The 16,227-nt window shown below is 45.7% G+C and overlaps 1 protein-coding gene across 1 annotated transcript; it reads left to right on the top strand.

Moving 5' to 3' along the window:
* The first annotated feature begins 496 nt into the window (after positions 1-496).
* PLEKHF2 (pleckstrin homology and FYVE domain containing 2) lies at positions 497-13,880 on the top strand. Its single transcript, XM_040432460.1, has 2 exons — positions 497-630; positions 12,866-13,880. Exon 2 carries the CDS (start codon positions 12,880-12,882, stop codon positions 13,621-13,623), a length of 744 nt encoding a protein of 247 aa, XP_040288394.1. The 5' UTR covers positions 497-630; positions 12,866-12,879; the 3' UTR covers positions 13,624-13,880.
* The last annotated feature ends 2,347 nt before the right edge of the window (positions 13,881-16,227 follow it).

Raw genomic sequence — 16,227 nt, forward strand, 5'->3', positions numbered from 1 at the left:
GGGATGATAAAAATGGTCCCATTGCTTTCAATGGGGTCCATTTGGGCGTGAAACCAGCAAAAAATAATTTTTAAATGTTTATTAGTCTTGTGAATGTAGCCTTAGTTTTGCTATGGGGTCCTATAGGATCTGTGTACTTTGGACTATCTGGTGTATGTCCTGTCACAGCAGACAACTCTCCCCACAGCCGCCTTCTCCGTCCACTGCCCTCAAGATGGCGCCGCCTCGTCAGCCGTTATTACCTAACCGCCCTCCTCCTCCTCCACCGCTACCCCCTGACCCCTGTCACACCCGGGACCCCATACAATAATGGCCGAGGCCTCAGGACGGGGCCCGGGCTCGGTATCTGAGCGGTAGTTCCCGCCAAAGAGGACGGCGCTTCATTATTTCCACACAACCTCCCGGCCGCCCAGCAGACTCTGCCCTTCCCGCTGTGTCCCAGACGAGGAGGGCGGGGCGTGGACGCACGTGACGAGGGGAGTGGCCGCTCCCGGGAGTCCCTCGTCCGCCGTCTATTTATCAGGGTCTGCGCTTCCGTCCCCCTTGATCGGTGCAGGAGGAGAGGCAGCCCGCACGTAGGCGGCATCACCGGAGGACGGCGGCGGGACATTCCGGTTACGTCAGTCCCTGGTAAGTTGTGGAGAAGACAGGAAGACGCTGCTGTTTACTGTTCTGGGCGGCGGGGAAAAGTTTTGGTCTGCTGGGCGCTGCGGCTGCCATGTTGTTGTCAGGTCTGCTCCAGTGACAGGTCCGGAGTATAGCGCCACCAGGCAGTCGTCAGCTGATTGATCGATATGGTCGTACGATTACTGAAAAGATCGTGCAACTTATTACTTCCCATAATCTCCTGCGGCCTGACTGCTTAGACTATTGGAGCCCCCAATGTTTGTCATCTAAGCTGATTAATAAGCGTTAATTATTACATCTGCGGTACTGTGGTGGCCCAGAGATGTGTGGGCACGCTCAGCGTGTGATGGCGGCATTACCTGTCACAAGGTTGGACCTCGTTCACATTCTGTAGACGTTCGGAGTGGCTCCAAATGTGTACCTCTGACTGGAAGCAGAGATGTATGTGACCTCCTCGAAGGGTCGTCCTGGATCGGCTCCATGTAGCTGCAGCTCTGGAACTGCACAGCGCCACCGTTGTGTAGTGGACGGTGCTGGTCACTTCAATGGGATCAGCCTTGCGGTTACCAGCTCAGTCCACTGCACGGCGGGTGGCGCTATGTAGTTCAGCTGACAGCTTCCAGAGCTGCAAGGTAACAGCTGTTTGTGGGGGGGCGTGGACTCCACTTATCCTGAGGATAGGCCATCAGTATCTAAAACCAGGACAACCCCTTTAAGGCCTTTAACACATTTCGCAGAACGGCCGATCGCCCCCCCCCCCCCGGAGTGGAGAATTTTTAAAAATGTTTTTGCACCTAATTCATCCATAATTATTGGCTGGAAAAAAATGCCACTAGAATTAGTCTAAAACTGAAAATTGTTGTACGAGGCGCAAATACCTCCAAAATAGACGCACTTTCGTTAGTAAATGCGCCTAAAAAAAAGTCAAACGGGGAGAAGTTAGACTAAAACAAACAAAATGCCGTAAGAAATGACCCCCATTGTCTTTAAAAGAGACCATTAGGCCCTATTTTTTTATTTTATAGAATAACAGTATTTAGTGCAATCCGCCATTGCAAGCCCCCACCCATAAACACATATACACACACCCACTCTAGATGGTCGTCAGGTCCCGCCAAAATCCGGAGGTTTGGCTGCCATGCACCTAATGTGTATGACTAGCAGCCACTTCCGGGTTCATATGCCAAACATTAGGCACGTGATCCCGGCCTTGGCTTCGAACCCGCAGCGCATGCTAGAGAATCACTCGCGCAGCAGGTTGTAAACCCCAGACTGGGACCACGTGCCCAGTGTACAGCATGCGATCGTAGGGCATCTATGATAACCCCTTCAAGAAAAATGTACGGAATGCCAGGTGTATTTTTTTTAATTTTTTTTGTGTGATTTGGCAGATTTGTCTAAGGTGCCCTTTACACGGGCGTCGCGGGTGAGGGCCGGATGCGATGCAGGTGCGTTCAGGGAAAATTGTGCATGTAGGCACGCAATTTCAGTCAGTTTTGACTGCGATTGCGTTCCGATGTTAAGTTTTTTCCACGCGAGTGTGATGTGTTTTGCACGTGCGTGAGAAAAAACTGAATGTGGTACCCGAACATGGACTTCTTCACTGAAGTTCCTTAGCAACCATGCATGAAAATCGCACCGCATCTGCACTTGCTTGCGATTTTTCACTCAGCCCCATTCATTTCTATGGGGCCTGCGTTGCGTAAAAAAACGCAGAATATAGAACATGCTGCGATTTTCACGCAACACATCAGTGATGCGCGAAAAACATTGCTCATGTGCACAGCCCCAGGAATCAGTGCGGGTGCAATGCGCTCACCTCATGCATAGCACCCGCGCGGAATACTCGCCCGTGTGAAAGGGGCCTAGATGTGAGCAGATGGATGTGAGTTTGTGGCATCTGCTGCACATTCCTGTGTTGGAGCCACATGAAGAAATGAAACCAAAAATGCCGTCAAACCTTATTTGTCACTGGGCCTTGTCACAGTTGACTTCAGATTGTCACCACAACAGGTGTGTGTTTGTCAGATTCCAAAAAAAAAAAAAACTTAGTTGACTGTCACATGACAGCTGTCGCCATAGTCACACATGCCGTTTTTTATGCAGTAAGGCAAAAGCAGAAAATATACTTTGGAAAAATTCAACATCTATTTGGCGTGTGATCCACGTGGCTAATCTGCGTGCGGAGACCCACCATGGCTTCAGCACTGTTCTGAAATCTTCATAGGAAAAAATATAATCTGTGGCCATAGGAATATACCATACCACACTCCATACTGGGCTGATTGTGTTTTGTGTTTTTGTTTTTTGTCATTTTTCTAAACTTTTGCATTTTTACTAAGGCTTTTTTTCACCAGCAGTTTTCGCTGCAGATGTTCGCTGACGCTGCATGGGAAATATGACCTGCAAGACGCACAAGCGTTTTTTGGCTTCTGGTGTGTGTGTTTTTTGGGTTAGGTGGCAATTTTTCGTTCTTACTGCTTTACAAATATGCAGCGTGCTGGAGCTCCTGGCTTGCGTTTTGCCAATGCCGTCTCTATGGAGGGCAAAATGGCAATAAGAAAATGCTAGCGGTAAGAAAAAAAAAAACAAACTCAAACATAGGTGGCAAAAAAAGCATTTTATTTTTTTATAGGTTGAAAGAAACGCCAGAGCGAAATTCATGTGCGTCACAGTGGGGAGAAACCTCTCCTAGCAAAGAAGAGAAGTGACTAGCGACACAGACTCTTTGTAGTCGATGACCTGTCCTCTGGATGGGACATCCGCATCTGGTCAGTGGGGGTCCGACATACGGGAATGCCCATCAGCTGTTTGAGAAAGCGCCGCTGCCTTCTTGCTGCTTACCATCGGCCAGTAACATCCGGACCATTGGTCACACGGTCTCGGCCGCTGATGGCTAACCTTCGGCATTGTGGTGGTAAAACTACATCTCCCAAGATGCACACTTGCTTGGCTGTTCTCAGAACTCCATAGAAATGAATGGAGCATGCTGGGAGTCGTAGTTTTACCACAGCTGGAGTGCCGGAGGTTAGCCATCACTGGTCTAGGCGCAGCTCTGTCCCTGATCGTTGGGCACTTGTGAGGTTCTCTAAGGCTAATTTCAAATGGCAAAATCGGCAGCAGACGCAGTAGCTGAAAACAGGTTGTTTTTGGTGGCAGATCCCTAATTTGGTGGAGGTTTTGGGGGAGTTTTTACAAAGAGTGTTAGAGTATCTGGTTGAGGTTTCTCTGCTTTCCCATTGACTTCTGTGAAATCACCTGTCACTTCTTGGAAACTTTTTTTTTTTTTTCCAATATTTGTTAACATTTTCTTCTGTATTAGGGCTCATTCAGACGGCCGTATGCTGTCCGCAAAAATACTGAATGCTATCCGTTTTTTTGCGGATCCGCAAAAAAAATGAAACATGTCCTATACTTGTCCGTGAAAATCAGGACATGGCCCCATTGAAGTCTATGGGTCCGCAAAAATACTGAATGCTATCCGTTTTTTTGCAGATCCGTTTTTTTGCGGATCCGCAAAAAAACGGATAGCAATCAGTATTTTTGCGGACAGCATACGGCCGTCTGAATGAGCCCTTAGTGTCAGATTTTGGCCGTGAATATACTCTAAGGCACCTTTCACACGAGCGAGTTTTCCGCGTGGGTACAATGCGTGAAGGACACACATTGCGCCCGCACTGAATCCTGACCCATTCGTTTTAAAAAGGGTCTGAGTACGTGAGCTTTGTTTTTCACGCATCATCTCTGCGTTGCGTGAGAATCGCAGCATGTTCTATATTTTGCATTTTTCACGCAGGCCCGGCCCCATGGAAGTGAATGGGGCTTCAGTGATAAACGCATTGCATCTGGATGTAGTCCGGGTGCAATGCGTTTTTCACCGATGGTTGCTAGGAGATGTTTGTAAACCTTCATTTTTAATTTTTTTATTTTTTATGCACTTGAAAAACACATTAAAATTGATTGCACCTGTGCGGGGAAAAACTGAACGCAATCGCAGACAAAACTGACTGCACTTGATTGCAAAATGGCGCGATTTTCACAGAATGCATCCTGACACAATCCGTATCGTTCGTGTGAAGGAGGCCTAAGAGTCCATATGCATGGACTCTGTAGTGGCAGATGGAGGCCCTACGGGACACATTTATGGACTCCTAGACACACCGTCCCGTGATAAATCGGGTAATCCAAATGACTGCCTCCTAAGAAGGCCGCACAAGTACTGCACAGCACGGCTGCCCGACAAATGGTCTACACTACATGGCCCAGTAGTCCCAGCACCGCAGTGAAGTGCACAATGAAATGCCCATATGTTGTGTCGACCACAGAAGTCCCCATAAGGGTCCATTTAGACGTCCGTAGAATGGGTCCGCATACATTCATTCTCTATGGGGACGGAATAGATGCGGAGAGCACACTATGTGCTCTCCGCATTTCCGGAGCGCGGCCCACCTTCTTCCGGTCCGCGGCTCCGGGAAAGATAGAACATGTCCTATTCTTGTCCGCAATTGCGGACAAGTATAGGCAGTTTTATGGGGGTGCCGGCCGGGTGTATTGCGGATCCGCAATGCACTACGGACGTGTGAATGGACCCTAAGTGTGTCCATCTTATCACAGCGTAAACCATGAATTATATTTATTTATTCCAGTTCTGTATTCTCTCTAATTGTCTCTTTAATTTCTCAGGTTTTAGATTCATTAGCATTTGCTCATCAATATCAGATTGGTGGGGATCCGACTCCCCGCGCCCCCACAATCTCCCGTTTCTGGAGGCTGCAGTTCTCCGGTAAGCGTCGCAGCCTCCTCCTAGCTCACCAACCACAGCGCCGCCCGTCGTATAGTGGCTGTACTAAGGATGGCAGCTCAGCCCCATTCACTTGTAGGCTGTGTGACCGATGTCTGTGACTTCACTGTCCTAGGAGGAGGCCGCAGCGTTCAACGGAGCGCCACCATCTCTTCAAACAGCTGATCGGCAGGGGTGTAGGGAGTCGGACCCGCAACAATCTGATATTGGTTATCTATTCTGAGGACAGGCTGTCAATATCAAAATCTCGGATGACTCCTTTATAGAAATACTGTGTGGCCTGTGACCCAGTTGCACTGTGCCCATCAGCTGCACTCCCTGCGCGCGCTCTCCTGTCACATTAGACTGGTAATGGCACTGCCAGTAATCTAGTTTTATACATGAGCTTATAGGGTCATGTGTGGTGAGTGATCCAGCAGGTCAGCCCTGGCTCCTCCACATCTCCATCTGTCACTGCTGGCCGCCTGTTTGTGGAGGAGCAGCTGAGAGGTGTGTGTCGTTCAGCCTGCCAACCCCATGATTAGCAGTAGGTTTTTTACATGAGGTATGTGAGACTGTTCACAGCTTCCTGCTGGTTTTCTTCCTTTTCTGCACTGATGAGGGTATTGTGCAAGTCCTAAACTGGACAAACTGGTCTTGCAATTGGTCTAAAATTGTAAATGCTGCTGGATCTTGCTACCGGAAGTTTGACCTGAGGTGTCGCAATAATATATATATATTTTTTGTATTCTTTTCCTGTTGTCTTTTAGCTTTACTACCCAGGTTGTGATCGGTCCCTTCTGAATGACCCAAAAAAAGTCAGCCTTAACCCCTTAAGGACACAGCCTTTTTACACCTTAGGACCAGGCCATTTTTTGAAAATCTGACCAGAGTCCCTTTAAGTGCTGATAACTTTAAAACGCTTTGACTTATCCAGGCCGTTCTGAGATTGTTTTTTTCGTCACATATTGTACTTCATGACACTGGTAAAATGAAGTCAAAAAAATTATTTTTTTTGCACCAAAAAATACCTAATTTAACAAAAAATTTGGAAAAATTTGCAAATTTCAAAGTTTCAGTTTCTCTACTTCTGTAATACATAGTAATACCCCAAAAAATTGTGATGACTTTACATTCCCCATATGTCTACTTCTTGTTAGAATTGATTTGGGAATGATATTTTATTTTTTGGGGATGTTATAAGGCTTAGAAGTTTAGAAGCAAATCTTGAAATTTTTCAGAAATTTACAAAAACTCAATTTTTAGGGACCAGTTCAGGTCTCAAGTCACTTTGCGAGGCTTACATTATAGAAACCACCCAAAAATGACCCCATCTAAGAAACTACACCCCTCAAGGTATTCAAAACTGATTTTGCATACGTTGTTAACCCTTTAGGTGTTGCACAAGAGTTATTGGCAAATGGGGAGGAAATTTGAGAATTTCATTTTTTTGTCTAAATTTTCATTTTAACCCATTTTTTCCACTAACAAATCAAGGGTTAACAGCCAAACAAGACTGTATCTTTATTGCCCTGACTCTGCCGTTTACAGAAACACCCAATATGTGGCCGTAAACTACTGTACGGCCACACAGCGGGGCGTAGAGTGAAAGGTGCGCCGTATGGTTTTTGGAGGGCTGATTTTTATGGACTGGTTTATTTACACCATGTCCCATTTGAAGCCCCCTGATGCACCCCTAGAGGAGAAACTCCCTAAAAGTGACCCCATCTAAGAAACTACACCCCTCAAGCTATTCAAAACTGATTTTACATACATCGTTAACCCTTTAGGTGTTGCACAGGAGTTATTGGCAAATGGCGATGAAATTTGAGAATTTCATTTTTTTGCCTAATTTTCCATTTTAACCCATTTTTTCCACTAACAAAGCAAGGGTTAACAGCCAAACAAGACTGTATCTTTATTGCCCTGACTCTGCTGTTTACAGAAACACCCCATATGTGGCCGTAAACTACTGTACGGGCACACAGCGGGGCGTAGAGTGAAAGGTGCGCCGTTTGGTTTTTGGAAGGCTGATTTTGCTGGACTGTTTTTTTGGCACCATGTCCCATTTGAAGCCCCCCTGATGCACCCCTGGAGTAGAAACTCCATAAAAGTGACCCCATCTAAGAAACTACACCCCTCAAGGTATTCAAAACTGATTTTACAAACTTTGTTAACCCTTTAGGTGTTGCACAAGATTTAATGGAAAATAGAGATACAATTTCAAAATTTCACTTTTTTGGCAGATTTTCCATTTTAATATTTTTTTTCCAGTTACAAAGCAAGGGTTAACAGCCAAACAAAACTCATTATTTATGGCCCTGATTCTGTAGTTTACAGAAACACCCCATATGTGGTCGTAAACTGCTGTACGGGCACACGGCAGGGCGCAGAAGGAAAGGAACGCCATACGGTTTTTGGAAGGCAGATTTTGCTGGACAGTTTTTTTTTTACACCATGTCCCATTTGAAGCCCCCCGATGCACCCCTAGAGTAGAAACTCTAAAAAAGTGACCCCATTTTAGAAACTACGGGATAGGGTGGCAGTTTTGTTCGTACTAGTTTAGGGTACATATGATTTTTGGTTGCTCTATATTACACTTTTTGTGCGGCAAGGTAACAAGAAATAGATTTTTTGGCACGTTTTTATTTTTTGTTATTGACAACATTCATCTGACAGGTTAGATCATGTGGTAATTTTATAGAGCAGGTTGTCACGGACGCGGCGATACCTAATATGTATACTATTTTTTTTATTTATGTAAGTTTTACACAATGATTTCATTTTTAAAACAAAAAAAAATGTTTTAGTGTCTCCATAGTCTAAGAGCCATAGTTTTTTCAGTTTTTGGGCGATTATCTTAAGTAGGGTCTCATTTTTTGCGGGATGAAATGACGGTTTGATTGGCATCTATTTTGGGGTGCATATGACTTTTTGATTGCTTGCTATTACACTTTTTGTGACGTAAGATGACAAAAAATGGCTTTTTTTACACCGTTTTTATTTTAATTTTTTTACGGTGTTCATCTGAGGGGTTAGATCATGTGATATTTTTATAGAGCCGGTCGATACGGACGCGGCGATACCTAATATGTATACTTTTTTTTATTTATGTAAGTTTTACACAATGATTTCATTTTTGAAACAAAAAAAATCATGTTTTAGTGTTTCCATAGTCTAAGAGCCATAGTTTTTTCAGTTTTTGGGCGATTATCTTGGGTAGGGTATGATTTTTGCGGGATGAGATGACGGTTTGATCGGTACTATTTTGGCGTACATGCGACTTTTTTGATCACTTTTATTACCTTTTTTGGGAAGTAAGGTGGGCAAAATTTCAATTTCATCCTAGTTTTTTATTTTTTATTTTTATAGCGTTCACCGTTCGGGTAAAGTAACATAACCGTTTTATAGATCAGGTCGTTACGGACGCGGCGATACCAAACATGTGTAGGGAATTTTATTTTTTTCATTTTTAATCAGTGATAAATGTGTTTTTTGATTTTTACTTTTTTTTCACTTTGTTTAACTTTTTTTTTGACCCAGACCCACTTGGTTCTTGAAGATCCAGTGGGTCTGATGTCTGTATAATACAGTACAGTACAATATATATTGTTCTGTACTGTATTTTACTTACACTGAACAGATCTATGCTTTTAGCACAGATCTGTTCAGCACCATGGACAGCAGGACGCCTGAGAGGCGTCCTGTTGCCATGGGAACCTTCCCCGTCTGCTCAGAACTGCGCAGACGGGGAAGGGTAAGCACAGGGCTGAGGGGGGCTCTCTGGGGGCTCTCTCCCTCTCCCATCGGGGGGCTGCAAAGGCACAGCAGCCCCCCGATGGGAGAGGGAGGGAGCTCCCTGCGCTGTTAACCTTTTCCATACAGCGGTCCGTACGGACCGCTGTATGGAAAGGGTTAACGGCTGACATCGCATCGCAGATGTCAGCCGTTTATACCAGGGTGCCAGCAATGTGCTGGCACCCTGGTATCCCCACTAGAAACCAACGATTATACAAGGGGAGGCGGGCGGGGGATCGCGATCCCGCCTGCCGCACCGCCCGCCTCCCGCACCGCCCACACTGCCCGCAACCCTCCCCCTGCACCTCCCACCGGGCTAAAATCACTCGGGGGGTGCAGGGGGAGGGATACAGATCTATTTTAGGAATACTAAAGTTTCTGATCCCCGCGGTCAGGGACCGCAGGGATCAGAAACTGCAGAAATCGCAGCAAACCGCAGGTCTGAATTGACCTGCGGTTTGCCGCGATTGCCGACATGGGGGGGTCACGGGACCCCCCCGCGCATTTAGCCTAGGTGCCTGCTCGATGATTTGAGCAGGCACCGGGTTCCGATCACTGCCGGCCGGGCGGCAGTGATCGGAACAACACATGACGTACCGGTACGTCATGTGTCCTTAAGAGGTTAAAGAGGTTCTGATATAAGCTTTTCTTTATTCTGTTACTATATATTTTCTTGCTCCAATGCTCCCCCTTTTCACGCTGCATCGCACAGCGCAATCCTGTGTTTGTTTATTGCCAGTGACATACTGGGCTTCACATCACCATGCTGCGTGTCACTGGCACAAATCAGGGTTGTATATCGCCGCCAGAGGCTGATTTAGAGGCAGGTACTATGCTACTTTTCATAGTTCACCAAGCACAGTGCCGTACACTGTATAGCGGCTTTGCTTGGCCTTGCAGCTCAACCCCATTCGATCTGATCGGCGAGAGTCGACACCCGGGACCCCTGCTACTTCTCCTAGGCCAGTGATGTCACGACCATCAGTGGCCTAGGCGCCTAAGCCCGATCAGTAGAGCCCCATAAGAATCATTGTCTAATCATGTCCTCAATCATTTAATTCGGCAGACTGCTAGGATCAGGGTAAGGCTTTCTGCACACAAACGTATTTTCATTCCGTGTCTTTTTTTTTTTTAGTTTTTTTTGCGAAAAAAAAGGCAGATACTGTGTGCATTCCGTTTTTCTGTTCTGCAAAAAAAAAAAAATGTCCTATTGTCCGCATTACAGACAAGGATAGTACTGTTTTATTAGGGGCCAGCTGTTCCGTTCCGCAAAATACAGAATGCACACGGATGTCATGCATATTTTTAGCGGGTCCATTTTTTGCGGACAGCAAAATACATACGGTCGTATGCAAGCAGCCTAAGGCTGCATTCACACAACCGTATGTGTTTTGCGGTGCACAAAACACTGATCCGCAAAGAATACGGATAACGTTCTTTTGGCATCCGTATTGCATCAGTTTTTTTTTTTTTTTGCGGATTCATTATAAGAATGCCTATTCTTGTCTGCAAAACGGACAAGAATAGGACATGCTTTATGTTTTTTGCAGGGCTACGGAACAGACATATAAATGCGGACAGCATACAGTGTGCTGTCCACATTTTTTGCGGACCCATTGAAACAAATCCGCCAAAAAACAGAACAAACACAGAAACAAAATACGTTTGTGTGCATGTAGCCTGAAAAAGCAACCTCTCCCACCATGTGCTGTTTTACTACTCAGAGCAGGAAGACCATGTGTGGTCCAGGACGGAAGATGTCTCCGCTGAGAGGTTCACAAGGATGGATCCTGCCTGGATAATAAGTCTCCACAATCTGAGAATTTATGCACTGCCAGTCTGGGGGGGTCAATAAATCACTGCGCCTACCAGTGTCCTAGGGAGAATAAATGCCCTGTGACTCTTTGCTCATCTTCTACTTAGTGACATTATCGTAACTTTGTATTGAACTAAACTACCATGTTATATTCAGCCTGCTAAGTTCTGTTTGGTACGATAAGCGAGCTGCAGAAAAATATTCCAATAAGGGTCCATTTACACGTCCGCAATTTCGTTCCGCATTTTGCGGAACGGAATTGCGGACCCATTCATTCCTATAGGGCAGCACGATGTGCTGCCCGGATACGGAATAGCGGATCCGCACTTCCGGGTCCGCAAAAAAATAGAACATGTCCTATTCATGTCCGCAATTGCGGACAAGAACAGGCATATTCTATTAGTGCCGGCAATATGCGGTCCGCAAAATGCAGAACGCACATTGCCGCTGTCTGTGTTTTGTGGATCCGCAAAACACGTTGCGGACGTGTGAATGGAGCCTAAGGCCCCGTTCACACGACCATATTTTTGGTCTGCATCCGATTTGCATTTTTTGATCAGATGTGGATCCATTCATTTCAATGGGGCCGCACACCATGCGGACAGCACACCAAGTGCTGTCCTCATACATGTGTCCACAGCCCCGCAAAAAAGATAGAACATGTCCTATTCTTGTCTGTTATTCGCGAACAGGAATAGGCATTGTTACAATTGCTTCACAAAAAACGCTACAACAGATGTCATCCGTTTGTATTTTGCGGTCCGCAAAATACATACGGTTGTCTGAATGCACCCTACGGGGAACCTGTCACTATGTTCATGCCCTCTTATATGAAGGCAGCACGGGGTGGTGACGAGGCCTAGGTGTCTATTCTGGTAAATCCTTGTATTCCCCATGAAATAACAATCCCCGGGCAGCTTTTCTTCTAATTCATGCCATTCCTCTCTTCTTTCTGAAAATGTCCATTGATAACTAGGTGTTACTATTTCCCATCTTACGCTGTCACGCTGCTTGGAAAGCAGAGGTAGTGGTAATACGAAGTTGTCAATTTATAGATTTTCCAAGAGGAGTAACAGAGTGGCCCAGATTTACTGATGTGTCTACTCCAAAAATAAACCTTACTGGCCAGATTTCTCCTGTGTAACTTGTACCGGTGCAGTAGACCTTATCTACTGCAGGAACATCCGCTTTGTGGAGGTGCTCGTTTTAGTTTATGTCCATATCAACAAAAGGTGGCCATATACATTAAGTGGAAGTTGGTTGATGGTTAAATAAATGATAATCTGGTGAACGATCATTGCACAGATGCAACCACGCACATTTTAGTCCATATTGGCCGATACAGATGATCTCATTGGCACCAGTTGATGGATGACCCATCTTTCTGAGAACATTGGGGGTCATTTATTAAGCTAAAATGCGCTTCTATTCTCCCCGCTCATGCCAGGTCCAAAAAAGGGGACAGGCCGGCAGGCCCATATCATTTACCATTTTCTACGCCTGTATTAGGCGTAAGAAAAGGACTAAATGTAAGACCGCTCGGAAGCTGTCTTACATTTAGAACTGGCGGATCCGTCAACGTTATGGAGAGGCCGGCGGTTCTTTATAATTTCGGCAATCCATCGCCAGCTTAGGGTTTTATTAAGAGCGGCGTCTAAAAATAAATTGGGCCAGATCTCTGGAATGGGGGGTTGGAGACATAAAATATCAAGGCATTCATGGGAGCGGTGACTATTAAGGCATGTGCGTGGTTTCCTTTTTCCGCCTGGTGACAGGTCCTCTTTAATGCATCTGATTGAGAATGTCATATATTGTTAAAACTCACAGGTTCTTTATAATTTCAGATCTGCTGAAGAAGATGGTGGATCGTCTAGCAAACAGTGAAGCTAATGCCAGGCGTATAAATGTAGTGGAAAGCTGCTTTGGAACAGCCGGTCAACCCCTGGCAATCGAGGGCAGGGTTCTTATCGGAGAAGGAGTCTTAACCAAGCTCTGCAGAAAGAAACCAAAAGCGAGGCAGTTTTTCCTGTTCAATGACATTCTGGTGTATGGAAATATTGTCATTCAGAAAAAGAAGTACAACAAGCAGCACATCATCCCCCTGGAGAACGTTACCATCGACTCCATCGAGGACGAGGGGGATCTGCGCAACGGATGGCTTATCAAAACCCCCACCAAATCGTTTGCAGTCTACGCAGCCACAGCTACGGAGAAATCCGAATGGATGAACCACATCAATAAGTGCGTGTATGATTTAGTATCCAAAAGTGGGAAGACCCCAAGCAATGAACATGCTGCCGTCTGGATCCCCGATTCTGAGGCTACCACGTGCATGCGCTGTAAGAAAGTAAAGTTTACGCCCGTCAACCGGAGGCACCACTGCCGGAAATGTGGGTTTGTTGTTTGTGGACCCTGTTCAGAGAAGAAATTCCTTTTGCCCAACCAGTCGTCTAAGGCTGTGCGAGTGTGTGATTTCTGCTACGACCATCTGTCTAACGGAGACTTGCTTCCCTGTCAGTCTGGCCGATCAGACTCCCTCTCCAGTTCTCCCAAAATGGCAAACCACATGTCCGATGACGACGACGAAGACAGCAGTGACTGAAGGAGCTAAGACGCCTCTCGGGAGGACTGGTGAGAGGAAGGAAAATGAAATCTAGCTGCTTGTGCTGGGGAATCCTATAACGAACCTGGCTTTCAGTGGAGGACTGTGTGTACCCCCAGATTGGTGATACTCCTTTGCCTGAGAATATTTACCTACATGTGCCTTGATATAACAATCATTTTGGTTCTTTCAGGGAAACCTTTTATACGCTTTTTTTTTTTTATTTTATTTTTTTGCTCGTTCTTCTGCGCCAGCTCCAATAACGCGCAGATAGAATTTTTTTTTTTTCTAGAGCTTTTCAGATTCTATAAAATGAGCTTTTTTTTCCTTAAATTTCTTTTTGTTATCTTTTTATAGAAAGCTAAGGGCGGGGTGGGTCGTTACAAGAATTTCTGCAATGTGCCTTTCAGCGCTGAAATTGGAAAATTAGCTCCATTGTTCAGATATATCGAATTTTATTACTCAACTTGTGTTAAAGGGGAATTACACCTTGAGAATCGAGAACCTTCAGATCCCTTGCAGTGCTATGTTTCCTACGGTGTCGGTTAGGCTACGTGTACATGACGACATTTGTCGCCCGACATTTTGTTGCACTAATGTCGCGCAACAATTTTTATAATGGCAGTCTATGGTGTCGCACTGCAACGCAACAGTCGCAGAAAATCCATTCGAGATGGATTTTTCTGCGACTGTTGTGTCGCAGATGTTGCATGTTGCAGTGCGACACCATAGACTGCGATTATAAAAATTGTCGCGCGACATTAGTTCAACAAAACGTTGCGCTACAAATGTTGCAGTGTAGTTGTACCCTATCTGTCGCGCGACACAAGTCGTTGTGTAGACGTAGCCTTATCGTCTCGGTCCCTGAGAGCAGGTCTCGGGAATCGTGGCTGAGGATGCAGCAGTTCGTACATGGCCTTGTGGGTACATGGAGAGCGAACGCCAGATTGGATATCGTATGGCTGGGTTTCAGTCACGCATACTCAGACTTTTTATACAGTTTTCTGAGATGATCTAAAAAAAATCATGCAGTGCTGTTCTCCCAGGTAAAACTACAGGTACCGTGATGACTGACCCCTGTGTAATTCAGGGGGTGGAGGGAGGTCATTGGTGCTGGTGGTATCAGTCGTACCGCAGATCCGGTAAACCACAACCGAATTGTCAGCAGACCCTTCCTAGGGCCCTGTAGGATTTGTTCACACAGGGCGAATTTCACAAGTAAACTATGCAGCAAACTACAGTGTTGTACAAGGGAACTCTGTTCACACGTTACCAGAAAAATGGAGGAAGATTTTAGGACTTGCTGTGAAATTTCAAATCCACAGAAAGTCTATTGTGGCTGATTCTATGGGAATAAATCTGCCCAGTGTGAACAAATGTGTTGTGTGAATAGGATTCCCCTACTTTTTTGTACCAAAAAAGGTGGTACATGTTGGGGGGGGGGGGGGGGGGGAGCGTTTGCCCATGTTTCCGCCTTATTGCTGTGTGCATGATTCCTTCCCTAAGGGGCCGTTCACATGGTATATTTTGCCAGCCATAACCAGGCACAGAAACCGCCTCCCATTGTTTCAGTGCGAGGCTATATTGCTGTTTATGCGGCCACGTTCTTTGCTGCAACCATGCCACGAACGTTCACATCCATTCTTGTGGCCGTCAACCACGGCCTCCTGGTGAAAAGATTGGGAGCTGGTTTCTGTGCTGCTGGTTTCTGACTACGTTTGGATTTGTGCACCAAATAATTCCTCCCCCAAAAATGCTGTGTCGAACAGTGTTTGGGTGGTTTCAGGGTTTTTTTCTACAAAAAAAAAAATGGCACAGGTGTGGTGGCAGTTTTTGATGCTGTTTTTTCAGACAAGAGTTGAAGGTCTGAATTCTTCCAGGAACACTATCTTTCTAAGGGTCAATTCACACGTCCTCAGTGTTTTGCGGATCCGCAAAACACCATGCCGGCACCCCAATAGAAATGCCTATTCTTGTCCGCAGCTGCGGACAAGAATAGGATATGTTCTATTTTTTTTTGCGGGGCTGCGGACCGGAAATGCGGATGCGGACAGCACACTGTGTGCTGTCCACATATTTTCCGTCCCCATTGAAAATGAATTTGTCTGCACCCGTTCCGGGCCCAAAGCGCGGACGTGTGAATGGACCCTAATAGTTTGGGTTGGCCCTTTCTATATCTGTGTTGTCTTAAAATCCTAGTTTTGTCATACAGTTGGTAAAAGCAAATACTAATAAAGATATAGTAACCCCCAAATCCCATGTAAAGGGTCTAGAAATCGGATTTGTTACCCTTAAACCGTAACAACACTTTGTAAGAACATTTGATACCTTATAGTGACAAATCTAAGGTTTGGATTGGTGGGGTCTGAGCGCTAAGACCCCCTCTATTGCTAACGTGAGGAGTTAGAAGCACTCAGCTGATGGCCTCCGTGGAAAGTCTATGAGGCCGTCTTCAGCAGCGACATATTAAACGTTTTTGTAAAGGAACAAATGTGTAAAACCAAAGACAGGCATGTCCTGAACAATTGCGATTTGTTTCCTGGACGCGGTATATTTCTTTTTACAAAGCTGACATTTTTACATTCTTAAAGGGGCAGAAGGAGA

This window comes from Bufo bufo, chromosome 5, assembly GCF_905171765.1.
Source record: "Bufo bufo chromosome 5, aBufBuf1.1, whole genome shotgun sequence".
Classification (NCBI taxonomy): domain Eukaryota; kingdom Metazoa; phylum Chordata; class Amphibia; order Anura; family Bufonidae; genus Bufo; species Bufo bufo.

Bases quoted from the DNA above. Each gene is read 5' to 3' on its own strand.
- PLEKHF2 (XM_040432460.1), top strand. From the start codon at position 12,880: ATGGTGGATCGTCTAGCAAACAGTGAAGCTAATGCCAGGCGTATAAAT.